The 20,952-nt window shown below is 36.4% G+C and overlaps 3 protein-coding genes across 3 annotated transcripts; all 3 read right to left on the minus strand.

Annotated features, from left to right (window-relative positions):
• Positions 1-57: 57 nt before the first annotated feature.
• On the minus strand, positions 58-9,126 carry LOC130989970 (protein PSK SIMULATOR 1-like). Its single transcript, XM_057914155.1, has 13 exons — positions 8,778-9,126; positions 8,279-8,684; positions 7,121-7,446; positions 6,903-6,995; positions 6,722-6,812; positions 5,549-5,642; positions 3,961-4,067; positions 3,050-3,120; positions 1,679-1,778; positions 1,293-1,427; positions 1,032-1,096; positions 913-957; positions 58-817 (listed from the first exon to the last, which is right to left on the minus strand). Exons 2-13 carry the CDS (start codon positions 8,660-8,662, stop codon positions 562-564), a joined length of 1,767 nt encoding a protein of 588 aa, XP_057770138.1. The 5' UTR covers positions 8,663-8,684; positions 8,778-9,126; the 3' UTR covers positions 58-561.
• Positions 9,127-10,155: 1,029 nt separating this feature from the next.
• On the minus strand, positions 10,156-12,865 carry LOC130989971 (rRNA biogenesis protein RRP36). The gene is given in 8 exon segments (XM_057914156.1): positions 10,156-10,410; positions 10,502-10,564; positions 10,644-10,766; positions 11,001-11,135; positions 11,137-11,249; positions 11,981-12,031; positions 12,162-12,390; positions 12,698-12,865. Coding segments are annotated over 7 exon segments (753 nt in total). The 5' UTR covers positions 12,367-12,390; positions 12,698-12,865; the 3' UTR covers positions 10,156-10,347.
• Positions 12,866-13,992: 1,127 nt separating this feature from the next.
• LOC130989973 (farnesylcysteine lyase) lies at positions 13,993-19,103 on the minus strand. Its single transcript, XM_057914157.1, has 5 exons — positions 18,496-19,103; positions 17,511-17,684; positions 16,085-16,444; positions 15,821-15,993; positions 13,993-14,329 (listed from the first exon to the last, which is right to left on the minus strand). Exons 1-5 carry the CDS (start codon positions 18,985-18,987, stop codon positions 14,062-14,064), a joined length of 1,467 nt encoding a protein of 488 aa, XP_057770140.1. The 5' UTR covers positions 18,988-19,103; the 3' UTR covers positions 13,993-14,061.
• Positions 19,104-20,952: the final 1,849 nt, after the last annotated feature.

Raw genomic sequence — 20,952 nt, forward strand, 5'->3', positions numbered from 1 at the left:
CTTTTTAGGTTAATCTTAAAAAATAAACGCCCTTTAAGAATACACCGAACTATGCACTTTGCTTCTTATCACATTTTAATATTACTCAATAGGGTCATATGCATATTTGTAACATCATTTAATACACATGTCGTCTATGACACAACAAGATTTTGCAACAGAGGATGTTGCATACAACTCTCTTCTTTTTTTTTTTTGATTAATTATACAAGTAAACAAAAAAAATTTAAAGATCGCACGACGATAAACTCGAACCCAAAACCTCAGGCCTTGAGTATTAACCACCTACTGTTAGGCCTTGGGAGTACAATTCTCCTCTTATATACATCATGCATGGTTCAATCGTTGCCAAACCACAACACCACACATTATCTACAAGTACCTTAACTCGTGATGGCACTACTCAGTGATTTCTCACTGTCATGTCCATAATTTATGGAGATACTACTCGACGACGAGCGCGTTTCTGTAGAGTCGTCATCGGACTTCTTAATGTTTTTTTCTTCGAGAAGAGAGTCAAAGTACTATTTTACCCTTGACTCTGGCTTCTGCTGCTCCTGTTCAAAGTTGGGATTGACTCGTATCTTTTGCAGCAGATTGCTCATCGGCTCTGTTCGGGGGTGAACGAACAGCTGGCCTGACCGATGGCCTCACAGCTCCTTCTCCTTTCAGAGCGGCCTTGGAAAGGCTTGCCAAATAATTCAGCCAAGCGAGGAGATCGAGGATGTATGCTTCCGTCTTTTGCTTGTCTGCATGGTGGAGCGTCTCGATTTGCATTATATCAATAGGCCCGGCAGCCCTGTTATTCGACTCAGACCTGCATATAGAAGTGAGAGCATTGCTTTCCTAGTTTGGTGCACATAGTTTTGATGGTAGAAATGTTTTCCTCAACTTAATTGTTAGGATACTCACCCTGTGTTTCCCCACTCTCCAACCCAGCCGAAGCCATGATGAGCCCTGTGTAAACCGCTCAACATTAGACACTTTGGTAAAATGGGACAACTCTTCACTAGAAGGATCTTAAATCTTACTTAGCCGTATTTGTGGCGACGGGCACAAGCCAATGTAGAGTCTTTTCCATCTCATCTTTGCACTTCTGCCGCAGTTAACTGCAGATGAGACACTATAAGGGTTAAACTAGTGTGAAAGTGAAACAATTCTGGTAAGGAGATGTATTAGGCAAATGTTTCATCAGAAGCATACACTAGGGAAGGTGCATTCTCATCAACATTGATGCCAGTGCTCACAAATGGCGAATCAGCGTATAAAATGCAGAATCAATTGATAGCGACAAAAAACAGTAAGAATACCTCCTTCTCAACATGGAAAGACTGCAGCTTGGATCGTAAAGAATCTTTTATGTTTGGTGGCAGGCCCTGATACAAAGTATCTCTAGAGCTTTGAGGAATGGAATTCGAACGCGCTACCTGTTTACATAAAATAAGAATTTGAGCCATAGAAAATAAAACTGAAGTGGAAAATACTAGTTAGTTCTCCAGCATAAGAGCTAGTAGACAAAAGACCAAAACAAGCAACAAGCAGTAAAAGCCTTTATATATCAAGACATGAATGAAATATTATTCCCACGGGGCACAATGGTTAGGATGGAAAGAGCAAGAAAAAACTATCTTGGCAGGATTCTCGTAATCACCAATGGCAAGAGCAAAGATTTACTCACAATTGAGTCAATCTGCAGAATGATGTTAGCATAATGTAATGCAAGCCCAGCAGGTCCCAACCTTTGCCGATTGTTGTTGATTTCTTTATCCGGTATCTCACTATCTGTTGGTCATGAAGTAAGAATACATGATCATGATAAGTGCATAAGGGCGTTAGTTATAACTAAGAATCTCTGCATTAAAACAGAACAAAAATTTGTAGAGGAAATTCTCTTATGGAGGAGAAAGCGAGCATCAAATTTTATACTCAATTTCCTAATGTATTCAAGGACAAAGATAAACGCAACTCAATCCTAAGATATTAAAGAGAGAGAAATGATCATATAAGAGGACCAAGTGATCAACAACAATCTCTTACATAAAAACTGGAGCATTTCGAATATGTATAACATGCCTGCCTTTACTAAGGTTCTGCAAGACCAGAAATATAGGACACTGGGCCACCTATAATTTGCAATTAGGAGGAAATTAATTAAAGGCCAGTGCATGTTCTACTGAACAAGGCACTAATTAGATGACAAGTGTTACTGTTGACTGTACAATACCAAGATCCGATGATAGGGTTATATGGAAAACCTAATGGGTTCTTGCCCTTATTGCAATCACTAGTACAACCTATGGTGGCAAATGTATATTTAATCTCGTCTAAGGGAGCTCATACATTAGGACTCATCACAGAGGACACTAAGAGGGTGTTTAGCTGAGCTTATAAGCTCTTGAGAAGTGTTTGTCAAAATAAGCTCCTAAACAGCGTATAAGCTCCTAAAAAGTAAGTTTCTCAACCTCAACTTACTTTTTCTTGATCTTATAAGAAACAATCAATTTATAAAAATAATCCTACTATGGTTTGTTCTTTCCAACATATACCCTTTTCATTTCACTTTGCCTCACTTTTCTCTCTGTAACTAGCAGTTTCTCTCTCTAACTAATAAGCTTAATTATCCAAATACTTTGACAACATATAAGCTCTCGATACATTACATCTTATAAGCTCTTGAAACATCCGATAAGTTGTTAGAGCTTATAAGCAATCTAAAATAAGCTTAGCCAAACACCCTCTAAATCAAATAGAACAAAGGATAATTTTATTGCTCACAGCTTTCAGTTCATTGCCTATTAATTTGATAGTAAATCAAGCTAGATTTTCCAAGTTCCTTGAAAAGAAAAGGTAGTATTTCCAAGACAAGTTCTATGAATCAGATGACATTAATCAGCCAAATTCAAGCTCAATTGCCCCTGATATCCAGCTCTAACAGATACTATGAGAATAGGCACATTTTCCAGTGATTTATGTTATTTGCATTAGTAGAGAAGAGTCAGAAGACGATTTCAGCCTCTTTCTAAAATAAACTTTGAGGTTGTACTTATACCTGGATTGCCAAACTGTATGGTTTATTTCCTGATTAAGAAATAGCACGATATCAACAAGCTTCCCCATAACCTGTTCTCCAACAATAGACAGGTTTTTAGTTGAGAGATCTCAACAGTATACCAAGGGAAAAGGAACACTAAGAATGCATAATACGGCACAGAAATATGTAATTTACAACCGTCAAAGGTACATAAAATCATTTGCTTGTTTAATCAAAGAAACAAAAGTATCTTATAAACCAACTAATAAAAGAAGAATAAGGTTTATATTTTCATTAATCAACATGATTAGTGGTATCATACTATGGCGAAAAATTTTACACATCCAAACAAACAAGGAAGTGAAAATCAATGGTTGTCCACAACTTAATTTGAATAAATATTAGCCAATTTTGAACTAAAGGGAATAACGAATAAATCAATGTAACACACGAATAGCCGTATCAAGTTAATGTGGTGAAAATCTCACCTCGTCCAGCATTCGAACCCATGTTAGAATGACTATTCGTGCATTACATTGATTTATTTGTAGATTTTATTGAGTTATTCGTCATCAATTCTCAATCTCATTCGTTATTTGAGAGAGAGAGAGAGAGAGAGAGAGAGAGAGAGAGAGAGAGAGATTGTAACAGCTTAAACAAGTTAGTAATCACATATTATCTCATTCCTAACGAGAAAACTTAGGTTGAGTTTAGCATTATCTAGTACCGACTTCTTTTCTGTATATTTTCCACTAAAATGATTTATTGAGAACGGTAGAAGCTGATTTACTGGAACTAATTGCTCTTATTGCTAAGGAATTATCAATGTACCTCTAACAATGGACAAGGGTGTATGTCACTGCCGAGAAGAGAATACTTGGTGTATGAATTGATCATATATTCCAGAAAATGAGAAAAGAGAAAACTACCTCGTCCATAGTTCTGGACCACAATGACTTTTTCTTTAAGGTTTTCACCAGTTTCTTTTGGTTTTTCAATTCCGTAGCCAAAACGTTGAGGCTGTTGTCCCTGTCTCCTACAGAAACAGAGCATAAAAGCATATTCAACTTTCAATTAAAAGATACATATCTTATGTTGTGAGTCATTATATGTTCAGAAATGGAAAGAGATCAACATGAGCTGTGATTTTTCAAAGCTTTGGTTTTCAGAAACGTAGATGCTTTACTCTAGAGGTAGACCAGAAAATCAAGTACATAGAAGAAGCTTATCAACACTAGTGTTTATATATGACATCAACTCTCTAATCATACTACATTAGTAAACACATGCTGATCGCCAGATATATAAAATTTCATATAGCAGTTGATGGGGAAAGTTAACGAAAAAAAGAAAGAAAGAAAAAGGGTATTGGAAGCAACATGTTAGAATACTCACATAGTAAGGTAGAACTGATTGGTCTCTTTTTTTTGTGTAAGTCCGATTTGTTGCAAAAATAACAAGTTGTGTATAATTGCAAAGCTCTGAGAAGGTATAGGAAGCATACTAGTGCTGATGTATTGTATAAATAAGGCAACTAAGACTATCGTCAGAACTCTGAATGAAATCAAAGTAGTGAGAAATGTAAATGTTTCAAATTCCATTCCACCTGACTTTTTGTTAGGGGCATACTCATTTTTGGATTAAATATAACAAAAAATCCTTCTTGATATGCCAACTGTAGTTTCTTTATATCTCAAAAAGGCATGAGCTTAGTAGGGTACAGTGTCTTCCAATCAATGATGTGCCCCCTGATCAGGTCAATGGCTTAGCTTCCGGGATTATGGTACAATCCAGATTATGAGATGGGTATGTAAGGTACCAAGTCAGAAGGGCTTAGTCGATTTTTAATTATGTGCATTCTGGTTAAAAGGTGGAATGTAAATTAAAAATGCTTTAAAAATAAATCTTAATTCAAGAAAAAGAATATGCTCTTCAGAAAACATATTGCTCTAGTGCATACCTTTAAAGAAAATAAAGCCAAGGAAAAAATAATAGATATAAATATTTTAAAAAATTGGCATGGTTTCTTTCCTTAGACATTTAAAATTAGAATTTTAGCGGAAGATAATGGATTGTACCCAATCAGCTTTTTGTTCTTCTTATACCTTTATCTAGGTTACATATTATCTATCATTGATTAAACCTTCTAATTCTGTAAAGAATTCTCTAGCCTTAGCCTGTTTTATTCATGAGTGTTTGTGAAATTGTTTTACTTGATTTATAATGTGTAACAAATGCATAGAAACAAAAAGGACAATTCGGTTCACTCCTATCACCAATCCAAATTATGTGGCCAATCAATTGAGGTTGAAAATGATCACTGGCACGTTTTTGTAATAGTAACTAATGAGCAGGGGCACTCGATTAGGCAACTGGGAGCAATGGGCTCTGATTAGTGTAAACTAGGTTGAAATAACCCTAAAGCTTTCTTAGTAAACCATAAACAATTGTTTAAAATCCGTAAATACAACAGGTCTCAATTCTCATGGAATAAGAACACAATTAATCATGGCATACCTCGTTGTATAGCATTGAATCTAAACTCTTCCAGTCGCTTACGCTGATATTCTAATTCAATTTTGTCAAGTGTGTGCAGCTCCTGATATAGTTCCTGAGAAACAACATGTTGAATTTCTTTATTCTGGAGTTGGCAGCTTACAGAGGGACATTATAGCTCGATGCACATATTGAAAAATTGGCCACATATTTCTTGTATTTATATGAGTTGCACTCAGTTGTCTTGGCAACTAATCACACATTCATGCTTTAGAAGAATCACAAACATGTGCAGAATTACGTTGTCCAGAAATAAACAATTCAGGTTTTCTTTATCCAAGACAGAGATTGCAAAATCTTAAGACAACGATATGATAGCAATGCATGGTTAGAGTGCATTTGCTCTTTATACCTAATAACATATACACGAACAAAATGTGAAGTCTTTGGTACAGGATGGAAATGGTGAGCTATAGATATAATCTGGAAATTTTTCGAATTGGTACAAAAGTAACTCAATATAAGATGAAAAGTTTAACATTTGGAATAGGATTCTCAAATACTGTTATAGACCCATTTAAGCGCCCTATTAATTAATCTTGGTTCCATACCCTCAACAAATACAGAAGTTACAGAAATATGCATCACATGCTTTCTTGTCAAAAGCACTTCATACGATAATGCATTTTCTGGGAATTCAACATGATATGTTTAGAATTTGGACACTTTCAGATAAATATCTTCTCACTTTCATAAGAACAATTCACTGCATTAAAAGAGGAAGCAAGATACGGCTATATGTTTTAGTGTTGATCATTCGTTAACTTATAGGTCAAGACCAAATATAACAAAGCTCAAGAGATCCTCTCCAGTTGCTTGCTAAGCATGACACATTTCGTTAGTGTTCTAATTTAAAAGAGTCTTCTGAGAACTAATATACTCTATAACATTAAAAAAGGAAGATGGTTCGGATATTAAATATCTTGATCAGTGAAGACCTAATGTATAATCTCCTATATGTCTCTTCCAGTTTTCAGCTTATAACTTGTTTCTTAAAATTCAAGTTATAATGATACCTAACCAAACCAAATTATACTGTATTGATGAGAAAAGGCATTCGATGAAGTTGAGAGCCAAAACTATAAAACATTATGATGATGATTATGACGATGATGATGGAGACTTAATACAGACAGCAGTAAGTTGGACCAAAGTCATCAGTTGCATCATCACTGATTCGGCTGTTTCCTGCAATTGCTTCTGAGGGGTACGATCTCTGCTACGTCTACAAAAGTGAGCAGCAACCAACCAGTGAAAGATCAGAACTACTTCAAACATGAAACAATAATACATGTAGAAAACTTCAGTAAGTTACTTCTCAAAGAACCGGTCCAAGTTGTGCCACTGAGGATCTTTACATCGATTCCCGAAGCGGATTATTTCTCCAGCAAAAACCTTCAGCTCCTCCCTGTTGCATTTTATATAGAAATCATGTTACGGACTCATGTTAATGAAAAATGAAGTTAAAAGAACAATCATGGGGACTCCAAGGCCTCATCTTGTGTAAGTCGAACCAGTCTCTCCGTTACCAACCTTTTATCTGATGCAACAATCCTTAATAGTTCGTCCATGTCATTTGTTACTAATTGTTGAACACCTTTTTCAGGAAGCACTATTTCTTCCAGTTGTCGTATACTTCGTTTTGAAAGTGATTGCATAAGGCTTGAACCTTTAACTATTGTATTGGCTACCTCAAATGATAGAATAGAAAGTTCATTACTTTTATTGGTTGCTCCCGACACAAATCCTCCTTTAATGTTCAAATTGGACACACTGCTCCCAAGTGAGTCCAAAACTTCTACCGCCCTTCCAAATCCAGCACTGCCAGCTCGGCCTAAACGGGAGCTCACTTCTGACACCTGCAAAGGTGTTACCCATAAGCTTCTAGGGTGAAGATTGAATAGGGCTTGAAGTCACTTCAGAAGGCCAATACTTAGATACCATCGTAGAATTCTTAAAAGATAGTACACCAACAAAAACTCACGACATGGTCACTCAAAATAGTTTCAAAAGTTGAACATTAACTTCACATTACACATACTCAAGTGGTATCTTGTACAAAACCACAGAATTGTTCTTGCAGTGGAACTACCTCTGTTTAATTTGAATCGTTACAAAGAAATACCCAAAAATGATGTGAAATGAATAAGATGCAGATATGGATTAGTATACTGGTGGGAATATCCTGGAGTTCAAACCCAAAGTACAGATAACAATTAAATCACATATCAAGTAACTGCAACTACTATCATGATTTATTCAGGATCATATTATTTACCGACATTGAAGTAAACAATGTTTTAACCTGTACTATTTTATCTATCTAGGCTAATCCATAGCAACACTTTTCTCTACTGGTAAATCAATTCCAAAGGCGACACTGGAAAACATCAACTACCTATGAAAACTGTGATCTTCGCAGTAATTAGGCATAGTGTAGCTACCCCGAAAACATAACTGGGATTACACATAATGCCCGAGATTATACATCTAACTACAGTCATACATAAGCAATCTTCACACCACAAAACTAGTTCTTGCATCCACATTATATGAAACAACAAGAAGTAAACATTTCAACGTCAACCACCACAAGCATATATTTTTTGGATGAACTCAACGATCTCTCCATTCACCACAATTCCTAACAAGCGGAAAATACACAAACAAACAACTAAAAAAATGTCTTACCTTAGCAGACCTCAACGATCTCGACTTCAAATAGGATGAGCTCTTCTGGTAACGCGGTATCCCATCATAGAACTCATCATCACTGGCAGTCGAGAAGCGAGCCGAACCCCTCGGCGACTCTTTAGAAGCCGAAAACCTTGGCGATTCCCTAGCAGCCGAACTCCTCGGCGACTCTTTAGAAGCCGACAACCTCGGCGACTCTTTAGCAGCCTCCACGGGCTCCTGCACCGTCGGCTGAGCTGTCGCAATCTTACTGGTTTCTCTCTGCATCTCTCGCTGCCGCTGCCGCCGCTCCTGATGAAACTGCTTCTCTAGGCCCGTGCTTCTGCCCGCGTACGGGTTTGCCGTCGATTTCGGCTTCGGCTTCGAACACAGCGCTCCCATTTTCGTTTTCTTCGTAATTCACCTAAAACCCACGAATTTCAACATCCGATGATCATCAAAAACCCGACAAATTCTGAATTGCAAAAGGTGGGGAAAGGAGAAGAGAAAAACACACCAGTGGAAAGTCAAATTAGATTAGCAATTAATGATTCAGGTTGATGGAAGGGATGATAGAGATGGTGGTTACAACTCCACCCCCCAAGTCTGAGACGCGCCAAAAAAATATTGATTGTTTATATCAAGGAAAAAACAAATTACTAGTATTAAAAACAAGGAGCTATTAAAACATATGTCGATTAAGATTTTGATTGAAGTGTGGAAGTAGCTGTAGAATCTGGTAGTGAATTAATTAAGGCGGAAGAAGACGAAGTTGAATATAAAAATTAGTTAGTGGAAATGGAGGAAGGTGGCTGTGTTATGATGGCAATGGCTACCGACTGCCTTTGACTAGGAATCGGTCAATGTCTTCTAGTCAAATTTGGAAGATGATTCACAATTTTTTGTTTTGTTTCGTTGAACAATGATAAATAAATAAAAAAACGTGAAAATATTTTCACACTACTATAATATTATTCAATATTCAAGTGAAAATGAGCTAAAATAGAGATAATATTTCATCATATTCGAAAAAAAAGTGAAAATATATGTATTCTTTCTTTCTCCAACAAAGTAAGTACACCCTAAGAAAATTAAAAGTGAAAATATACTAGCTTAGCCCACTTGCTAATACTTTTAGTCTCAATTTTAATTAATATTATCCAAGCTACATAAATTAATTTAATACCAATTTTAGCTAAGTAGTACTTTTTATGCTGAAAATTTTAATTGACAGTTGGGATTTTATCCGTATCTTATCCACTTGTATAAATTTAATGACGTTCAAATTGACAGTTGAGATTTTACCCGTATCTTGTCCACTTGTATAAATTTAATGACGACATGAAAAATGTCTGCGCAATCAAAACTACATTGTTTTAGGCTACATTTAAAAAATAAAAACTAAAAGGAAGACATCGAACGATGTTATTTTGATAATATGGAATATTTTGATATTTTATATCATTAAATTTAGGGTTAAGTAACAAAAATACACCTCTAACATTTGTAGTAAAAATGAAATAAGTATCTTAACATTATGTTTTATGCAATTAGGCTCTTAACGTTTATAAATTGGGACAAATAAGTACCTAACATTGACAAATTGGGGCAAATAACTTCCTTCATCTAATGATTATGAACATTAGGGACCTATTAACCCCATTTTGTGAATGTCAGAGACATATTTGATTTACAATGTAAATGTAAATGTTGTATCTGCTATTTAATACCTGCATACCCTTATAAATGTAATATTTAGATAAGTGTTTCAACATTCCCTTAATACAACAAAGTCAAGCTCTGTTGAATGAGTCCTCAAAAAAAAAGGAAAAAAAGAAAAGCTATGTTGAATGAAGAATTCTAATGTTAACGATGATTAAAGAAGATATAAACAGTTACAAAATCCATTTTTCTTTCTCATTCCGCTTGTATAAATGTTGGTTATCCTGGATTCAGACAAAATTGGGAAATATAAAAACACAACAAAAACAAACAGGTCAAAAACTTGTTCATGGGGTATTCTTGTTGGAGCTTGAACAACAAACTGCAGTCATGTTGTTAAAAGACAAAATAGCCATCTTCAGTTATCAGTTCTTACGTCTCTTCTCCCGCTTCTCTGTTGATGGTTTTGCTTTTCTAGATTCGGTGTCCTGCGTTTAGGAAATCGAATCATAGTTAGTACTTCTAGAGAAGCTAAAAATACTCTATTGTATGTAATAGTATTAGTGAGCTATTCTTCACCTGTCTAGGTCTCTTCTTCTGTTTCAAACGTCCTTTGCCCTTTTTGTTTGGCTTGTCCGGTTTCTGTTGTGATTATTATGTTTAGCATGTTGAATTAGGCAAAGAGGGTACAAAAATAAAACATATCCATAAAGAATAGTACCTGTCCAGAAGCTGTAGTTGGGGCATTATTCTCATAATGCACCTCGCCCTCGATTTCTCCTCTCTCATTCAGCATAAGCTTAAGTCTCCCTTCTCGAAGTAGTTTCTCAGAGCGGATATGCTTCTGCAGATAACAAAAAGTCATCATTCAACACTAAGAGCATGTATAGAGCTGCTCAAGTCGAGTAGAACACAACATAACTGCAAGATTGGGGGGTGAACGTAGAGCATGATTGAGGAATAAGGTAAAGGGCTACAATGCAAATAAATGTCAAGACAGAGGCTTTCAGCTAGAAAATTCTAAGATAAACATTAAAGGCTCATCTGATATTGAGTAAAGCCATAACAATATACTTGCCTTGGAGATGAGATGAGCCTTTAAAGTCTCCTCTGATAAGCAGACTATCCTCGGACAGAGCCTGCATTTAAAAACTGACTTATGCCTTAGAATACAATCTGCAGTATCAAAGTCAGTTTCATCCTTTTTGGGACTATCCTGAGCTATGGTAGGTAAACTGTTTCCTTCTCCGCCACAAAAACTTCCTAGTCCTACAATGGTTTCGCTGCCAATTTGAGCTGTCCGTGTCTTCATCGCTAGTAGGTAAACCTGCAAAGATCAATTCATTTGTAGCAACAGGACGAAAGAATATCGTACAATTGAGTGCTCTTGATTCAAAAATTCTGAAGTGAGGAGTAGTCATCCAAAATAAAATCATTGGAAATGAACTCTCGGAATGTAGGCATAGGATCCACAAAATAATTCTTGTGAATTTAGAGAAGCAAATTTCAGAAAAAAAAAAAACAAGAGCTGAGAATACCGGAAAATGAAAAGGAAAAAAGAGTAAAGAAAGAAGTGATCAATTAGAAAGCCTTAGATAAAGTTAGAACAATGACAAAGGGATTATAGGTAAAGTAGACAAAATAGAAAACAGAGAATGGCACGATCTTTCAGAAACTAAGGAGGTCTAGTAAGCATGAATGGAATACTAAACCTAGAACCTATAATATTTAGTGAAAGGTAACCACTTTTTAACTGAATTTATATTGCATGATGTGCAACTACAGCATAACCACTACTGAGCAATGAGCATAAGCATCAACACATGACCATGAGCCACAATAACTTGTAGCATTAACACCATAGTAATTGCTGATAATTTCAGTATTAGACAAGTCAAATGGAGGTGAACAAAACCAAGGATAAATTTATAAGCACCACAAACCATTTAATTAGCCATGCCAAAAACAGGATTAGATTAATGCACATGTTGAACCGTAAATGTGCTTTTGTGAAATGAAGTTCATTAAAAACCCTGATATAAAGAAGAAAAATCGAACCTGATGAGTCAAGATTAACTTCGTTCACTGAGCTATCCTCGCTTTCATAACCTGAAGTTTGAAGAAAATGCATCAAGGCATATTTGCAGTAAACATGGGTTCCAACTCAAGCCTAGAACACCATATATAGAACATTACTGGCAGTAAGGAGAAGATCACATGAGAGTAAGAGATCACGGACCAGAAGAAGACGAAGCTTCTCCCTTCTCTCTCACATCTGAAGCAACATTTTCTTCTTCTGCTTCTTCTTCTTCTTCTTCTTCTTCTTCAATATCTGTGGCATCAGTAGCTTCTGCCTCTACTTCGGACCCTGACGAAGACGAGGAAGATTCTGATGCAGCATCCTTATCACCATGTTCATACCTATAGAATCGCCTTTTTATCATAATTATAGCCTCTTCTTCTCACCGCTGCAGAAATGAAGAAATGACTTGTAAGCGGTGAGCATCAACGTTAATGTACAATAAATCCAAGCAACAAGAGAACAAGTACTCAATGTTGTGAAAATCGCGGCGCTGAGGCTATGCGAGAATGTAGGAATCGGGAGATGCAGGCATATTTAGATAAACATGATTTCGGCAACAATTTCAAAATTTCAGACGTGATTTTCAGCAATTTTACGCATAAACATGGATTTAAGTAATCACACCAACAAAATTCATTCAATATTTTCACCATAAAAAAGAAATGTAATGTGAAATCATCTTCCATAAATACCTTTTCTTGAATCTGCTGTTGTGTCCCAAACTCTGGAACTGAAGATGCAAACTCTGGAATTGAAGATGCAGACGAGGGAGAAGGGAATTAGGGTTTAAGAAGAATGATGGGTGTTTTATTTCTATTTTGTCTTCATTTTTTAATCTTTCTCTTTTTAATAAATAATGCAATTCGACTAATGCAAACATATTCAATCTAAAGACCATGATAAGAATTTTAATTTGATACATATTAAAATAATTTAAAATTAAAAATACAAATTAAAAGTTCTATCTAAAATTATTTTATCTCTCTTACCTCTTATTCTTTTTCTCTAATATTATTTTCTTATTCTATAAAAATCGAAATCCTTTGATTTTATTTTATGTTCTTTATTTTTAAATTTCTTTATTTATTTATTTTATAATTTGTTATATGGATAAAAAAGTTTCTTCATATGATAAAGAATATTTTACACCATTTATTTGATATTTATATTCCAAATGAATGTTTAGTATACATAGCAACAAAATTTTCACAATTAATAAAAGAGTTAATTGCCTATAAATTCACGAGCTTTAATCAATTTTTGATTTTTCTTTTCCACGATATTTAAAATTGTCAAATTTTATCCTTCAATTGAAAATTCATTATTAATATTTATACAACGGTGAACCGATCCTAGCCTTATACAATCGCGTCACCCTGACAATCTTGATGTCCAGCTCAGCTCAGCTTTAATTTGAAACAGGATGCCATCACCCTTTCACATTTGCACTCATCCATTTCCTATCAATTCAAAAATGTTAAGAATTGTGAACCTTAATTGCTACGGATGCATTGTACATTTGAATGTACACAAGTTTTTGCCATAAATAAATCTCTCAAAAAGAAATTGTCTAGATTCATATCCACGCCAAGGTAACTCCAGATAATGGATATTCTATCTACAACAAACATTTAGAGGGTGTTTGGCTGAGCTTATAAGTTCCTCAAAACAGCTTATAAGCTGATTAAGAGCTTATAAGCTCTTTCAAAGTGTTTGACAAAATAAGTTCCTCAACAGCTTATAAGCTTCAAAAATAAGCTCCAAGAGCTTATAAGCTTCCCAAAAAATAAGTTCCTCCACCCCAACTTATTTTTTTATAATCTCATATGCAACAATCTTTTTACAAATATTTTTCAACTATAATTTATTATTTTCATCATATATCATTTAAGTTTATTTTTCTTCGATTTTCTCTCTCTAAAAAAATATTTTCTCTCTCTAGCAAAAAAATTCACTCTCTAGCTTATAAGCTCAATTATCCAAACACTTTGACAACTTATAAGCTCTTAAAACATTTAAGTATCACACTCAACGAGCAGCAGCAAGATGCACCTTCTTACAGTTCCGAATGCAGCCCCGACGAATCACCGCTGAAGCTCTTCAAGTTTGGCGAAGCGCTGTCCGATTCTTCAACAATTCTTGAAAGGATTAGGCGTGCTATGTTCTCAGCTGCAACAGCGCTTGTTTCCATGGTGCTAGCTGCATTCTCGAACGCGTTGACATAGTATAGATGCTTACCATCTAAAATAAAGGGAGCGTAGACCTCCGGTGCGTGGTAATGAGGATAAGCAGCCCAGTCGATCCTGACCGTCTCCACTCTCACGCTGCAATTCAAAGGGCAACACCAACAATTAGGGAGCAAGAAAATCACCGGAGCAAGACATGCAAATCTAAGTGTATGTTTGATGATGGAGAAACCTAAGTTTGTTCATGATCATTGTCTGCAACCTGCTGGTCATTATTGCTTAGGTTATTCTTGAATTACAACCCGAACATGACCCCATGGTGACTTTTTAGCCCGAACTTAAAAAATACTAGCAAATATAGCCTGTACTCTCACTTAATACCCCAAGTCAAAATTTTCAACCAACTTAAGCTCATGCATCTTCAAGAAACAGACATCAAAACCGATGATATTGTAATGCTTTTTTGAATGCTGAAAGATCAACGCAGACTCTTTTAAGTGGTCCAATAATTGTGACCCGTGCTATTAAGTGAACAATGGAGACAAGTACAAGCTATATTTGTAATATTTTTAAGTTCGGGCTAAAAAGTAGCCATTATTGCTTTCTTAGTCAGAGAATTAGATAGAAGGACACGGGTTCTAAGGAAATATTGAGAGATGTATATAAAGTGAAAAAAAAGAGCCACCAAGTTGATTTGTTAGGTAATTAATAAATGGTTTGTGGGATGAGTTCTTTGTAAATAATGTGTGTGAATGAGAGTAAAAGTATAATGGTATATATTCTAAAATGGAAAGACCACACTTATTGTGGACACACGGAAATGACAAAAAGACCACACTTATCATGGACGGAGGGAATATTAGCTAATGAAAAATTCTACTATTTTGAATTCAAACGTACTAAATTAGAAGGATCAAAATTACAATATATGAAGCTTCAAAAGAGTATTAGGATAAGTGTTAAATGTTAATCAATTAAACTAAGAGGGAGTTTGGCTAAGCTTATTTCAAAGAGCTTATAAGCTCCAACAACTTATAACATGTTTCAAGAGCATATAAATTGTATTTTCCCAAGAGCTTATAAGTTGTCAAACTGTTTAGATAATTGAGCTTATAAGCTATAGAGAGAAAATCTTTGATAGTGAGAGAAAATCGAAGAGAGCTTACCTTGAAAGACTATATGATGAAAAATAACAAACCATGCTCAAATAATATTTTGTAAAATGATTGTTGCATATAAGATCATGAAAAATAAATTGGGGTAGAGGAACTTATTTTTGGGGAGCTCATAAGCTCTTGAAATTTATTTTTAGAGTTTATAAGCTGTTTAAGAGAGCTTAATTTGCAAACACTTTAAGGAAGCTTGTAAGCTCTTTATAAGTTGTTTTGAACAGCTTATCAACTCAGCCATACACCCCTCTAAGCATATTGTTGAAATAAATCCAATCTACTTATTGCTAAAACAAAGGCAATTCAATCATTTAAAACAGACATTCTGAGAGCTTCTCGGCAAGGCTGAAGTTGATTTAAAGAAGACACAAAAGTGGCAGTTTATGATGTCTCGCAACATTCCACTATTGCATAGTAACAGAATAAATTGGATGCTTTTTTATTTATAAACACAAGTTACCTGAATATCTTATCAAGTAAGGCATCTGCCATTGCTTCCCGGGAGAATATCTTATAGGTCATATCTTTCTCATGTTGCTTAAGAATGCTGATGCTTGTAAATGGTAGATCGGCAATCTCCATGGTGCCAACCAGTTCTGGGACATCGGATACCAGGTCCAGACCGAAATATGCCTGATCAGAGCAAACCCTCAATCTAGAAATACAGTTGACATCATTCACAACAATTTAGGACTTGACGATGCCATATATAAGATATACTCACAGGATTTAACAGGCCCCTAACAAAAGTTGCATGTGTGTGCTGTAATTTTCTTGGAGGTATTGCTATTGCGGGATTAAAACGAATATTGACTTCATCCAAAGGCGTCGCCACCACTGTGACTTGACAGTTGTAACTCTTTCCTTTTGTGGAGTTCAGCTCATAAACATCTCCAAGGTTATAGACAGATTCTATTTCTTCATTAAGGTGCAACTCAACATTTGAATTGTTGATTAATCCAGCAGCCATCTGCCAGTTCCCTCCTTCAACTGACCATAAACCACCTCCAGATCCAGCTAAGGAAACTCCACCCGCAAGTCCACTCATATTCACACTTTGCCCATAGTTTATTCTGGTGATCACCTGCACAATGAAGAAAGGGCTTAGCATTTAGTTAAATATGTAACATCTTCCGAAGGATGCATTGTACCCTCAAAAATCCTAGGCAAATCCTATCCGAAACTGCTACTATCTCCGTCCCATTACAAATGTCGCATTACTTTTGGGCACAGAGATTAAGGAATGTTTAATTAGTAGATAAAGTGAATTGATGGAAAGAGATAAATGAATTGAGATTTGTAAAAGTAGGTATAGAGAGAGAGTGGGTGGTGGGCCCATTGATTAACTAGTCTCTTAATTATTTGCCAAAAAAGGAATGAGACATTTGTAATGAGACATCCCATTATGGAAACTGAGACATTTGTAATGGGATGGAGGGAGTATTATAATAGCTAAAGAAATTAATGCACCTATATTGTACCATACAATAACTAATAAATAAATGTACACGAACTCAACGCTCAACTTTTCTTAATGAAAGATTGAGGAAATCCTCAATGCAGAGTAAAGGAATAAGAAAAGGTTCCATGATTCAAAGGTTCTGACATCAAGATCTACATGATCTTTAGATATATCATACATATGAGAAGAGCAAAATGGCTCGGTGCTGTTAAGATCATACTGGAATAATGTTTAGACCATAAAAGTGCTCAAACATTTAACATATTCTCCAGTTCCTGAAAGTTAAGCAAGTTAAAAGCTACACTAGAGAAGTTTGAACGGTTCATTACCATTACAAAGCAACAGTCTCAAACATGCAATGCTTCAGCCAACTAATATGTTCTGTAACTTTTTTTGTAAGTGATAACCATCTATGAAGGGATTGATCATTTTGTGGCAGCATATGGCTGAATCAGATGTGCTAAACTGACATAAACTAAAATTTGAAGTAGAGCAGCCGAATTATATGTCAGCACATTTGAGATATATTCATGATGAACCGAAGGTATATAGCTACATAAGGGCAGGAGCAAATCACAAGCATTCCAAAACAGAGCTCATTAAATGTAGATCATTGTCAACAGACTCAACAACTGAAAAAGAAAAATCTTATTAGGAAAGAGCAAGAAATCTGGAAATTAATACTTACAGTCACAAGTTCTTGAATGAGTATAGGAGACAATCCAACTTCCACCAATTTCTCTCCTAAAGTGATTGTTGTCAGATTGAACAGTCCAGCCCATTTAAGCATTCCTTCGACGCTCTCAAACACCGGTCGAGATTCAAAACCTTCATAATACCTCAAAAACTTATTTACTGTCACCTACAAGCCACAATACCATACATCTTTACATCAAACTAAAACGTCAAATAGTGATCGAGCAGTACAACAGCAGCATATTCTTGTATGCAATAGCAAAACAACATGCTGGAACACCATCATGCTGGTGAGATATTATCCTATAAGAATTGGATGATTCCAAATTCCAACAAGCATTAAATATTGGGATAATTGTGCCTAAATACACGAATTTTCACCTAATTCTAAGTTTTCGTATGAACTAAAAGTTATGCTTACAAATGTAATTTTTTTTTATTGTTATGATTTTTGACAAGGTTATCAATTTCCAAAAAATTAATGCCATTGTGGCTAGCTGAAGGGGAAAATTAATGCCACCATGACTAGCTGAAGTGGCGTAGACATCCATCTACACTGTTTAGTATACCAGTCATTTAAACCATGCAGACATTTCAAACAACGACCTAAGTATTAGTTTGGAGGCAATCAGCAACCGTGTGAAAAATAATAAAAACCGAAAGTCAGTGTATTTGGAGGCAAAATTTTTAGTTCATGAGCGAAATAAGCTAAAGTTCGTGTATTTATGGAAATTATCCATTATACACGCATAAAAATGGGAAATTTTGTTTTTATCAAAACATAAATTATGCTTAAAAGGCACATAGAATACTAATTTCACTTCGGATTGCACCAAGAACAGCATCAACTTATCATCGGATTATACTTTTTATCATCAAAAAACATTATACTACTTTTTATAATCATCCAACAAAAAGATTAGCAGCAGATAAAATTCCAAAAAGATGAAGAAAAATACGCAACATGAGCTAACTACCTCAACGAAGCTACTCATCCGAAAGAGCGAAAAGACGCCGTATCTCAACGCCATGATGATGGAATTAGCAATCGAGATAAGGCGGTGGACAATTGGCAGTTTGGAGTTGGAATTGAGCGTCTTGTAGACGAATTGGCGGCCGTCCCATATGCCGAGAGAGAGAGAATCATCGGAGGGTTTCGGTACCTTGGCTTGAAGACCAAGGAGCTGGGTGTAATTCCATGCGTGGTAGTTCTTGGGGTGGAGAATGGATGCGCCGGCCTCGAAGGTCTCGCCGGCGATGGTAACAGTGGCCATCCGGCCTCCGACGACGCCGTGGCGCTCGAAGATTGCGATCTGGGAGACGGCGTGGGGCGGGGAGTAGCGGCGGAGGAAATGGGCGACGGAGGCGCCGCCGATGCCGCTGCCGATGATGCAGACGGTGTGGGGGTGGGAGTGGGCGTGGGAGAGAAGGATGGAGCAGAGCAGGAGGGCTGTGATTTGGTGATTCATCGTCGTTTTGGTATTTTGGAAAGATGGTGAATGCTATTAACATGCGATTTCTGTGTTGTGTTCATGCCTTTGGCTTTGGTGTTCAGGTGTTGACTTGTTTGGGGTGTTGACTTCCAGATGCATCTTTTTGCTTCTCTAGCTTGAGTAAAGAGTTAATCATTATTTTTATTTGAGGGCAACCCAATCACTCAATTTATTACAAGAATTTTTTTTATTAGTGATTCATTTCCATTGTTAAAAATTAATAATTATTGTTACCATTTTTTTCCTTTATTTGATTTGATTCTCTTTCTATTTATATACTTGAACCAAACGAGCACTAAAAATAAATGATACTCTATAAAATCAACTCGAGACTAGCTACGATTGCATATATATGGAACAAACTTTTCTCTCAGTAGATACAAAATAGCTAGCTGGGATGATCTTCTAAAAAATATTGTTGTAGATCTACTGTTTAATATTGTAATAGTAATGGATCGGCTGAATTGATGTGATAAAAATGTGATCTTGCAAGACAGAAGAGAAATAGAAAGAGAGAGATTAGATAGGGTAGAAGGAGGCGAGAGAGAATGAGAGATTAATCAACTTCATTACTAGGGTTCTCCTGCATGGCTGGCCATTTATATTATATGGTCCCCATGTACCTTACATAAAGCTAAAAGCATATTCACGTAAATAACAAAATATAATATAAAATAAGGATAAAGTGTTAAAAGCGCATAAGATGGTTGCACTCTAACACACGACTTCAACTGCCTCCCATTCCTTAGCCACATGTAGGACAAATCTCAATTCCTTCTTCAATCACAGTTGAATAGTCAAATTTCCCAAAACTCTCTTTATCTACCTTGCTTTCCTCTTCCTCACCCAGCCGATTATCACCAATTGCAACCATATTCATGACAATACCTCCCCCATTTCCAGATCCTTGACCGCAAGGATCAAGCTGGTATTTCTGGTGAAACGGCTTCATATCCTCCCAGCTGATAATCCGGTCGTCGTCCTTCGCCCACTGTACTAAAACCTGAGGTACAACGGCACCATTCCTCTCAATAGTGCGCCGCTGAAGAACAGAAAAAGGTGCAATCTTGAAGTGGCCCTCAGCGTCAACATCCGGTAGTTCAGTGGATGGGACGATTTGCTTACCCAAACATTTCTTGAGTAGGGAGACATGGAATACAGGATGGATCCGTGACTCTTCGGGAAGAGATAGCTTGTAAGCTACAACTCCTATCTTCTCCAGAATTTCGTAAGGCCCAAAGTAGCGTGATGCGAGCTTTTGATTTCGCCGGAGAGACACCGAACTTTGGCGAAACGGCTGTAACTTCAGGTACACAAACTCACCGACCTCAAAAGTCCTCTCGCTGCGCTTCTGATTTGCATAAAATTCCATTCTTGCTTGTGCTATCTGGAGATTTTCTTTCAAAACCCTTACTGCAAATTGCCTCTGACTCAACCACTCCTTTACTTCTTGGTTAGTAGTGCGTAGAAAAGAACCCAGACCTGTATGGGGTGGAGGAATTCCATATAAGGCTTGGAATGGAGTACACTTGAGACTAGTGTGATAGTTTGTGTTATACCAGTACTCTGCGAGGGGTAGCCAACTAGCCCATTTTTTCGGAGCAGCCCCTGCCATACAACGCAGATATACCTCCACACATTGATTAACTCTTTCTGTTTGCCCATCCGTTTGGGGGTGGTAAGCCGTAGACATGTCGAGTCTAGTTCCCATTAGTTTAAAAAGCTCCTTCCAAAAATGACTGGTGAACACCTTATCTCTGTCAGAGACAATACTCACAGGCGGTCCATGAAGCTTGTAAACATTGTCTAGAAACAGTTTGGCAACAGATTGAGCCGTATAAGGGTGGGATAAAGCTAGAAAATGACCATACTTGCTGAAGCGATCCACAATAACTAGGATGACGTTCTTCCCGGCTGACTTGGGCAGTCCCTCAACGAAAT

This window comes from Salvia miltiorrhiza, chromosome 6, assembly GCF_028751815.1.
Source record: "Salvia miltiorrhiza cultivar Shanhuang (shh) chromosome 6, IMPLAD_Smil_shh, whole genome shotgun sequence".
NCBI lineage: Eukaryota > Viridiplantae > Streptophyta > Magnoliopsida > Lamiales > Lamiaceae > Salvia > Salvia miltiorrhiza.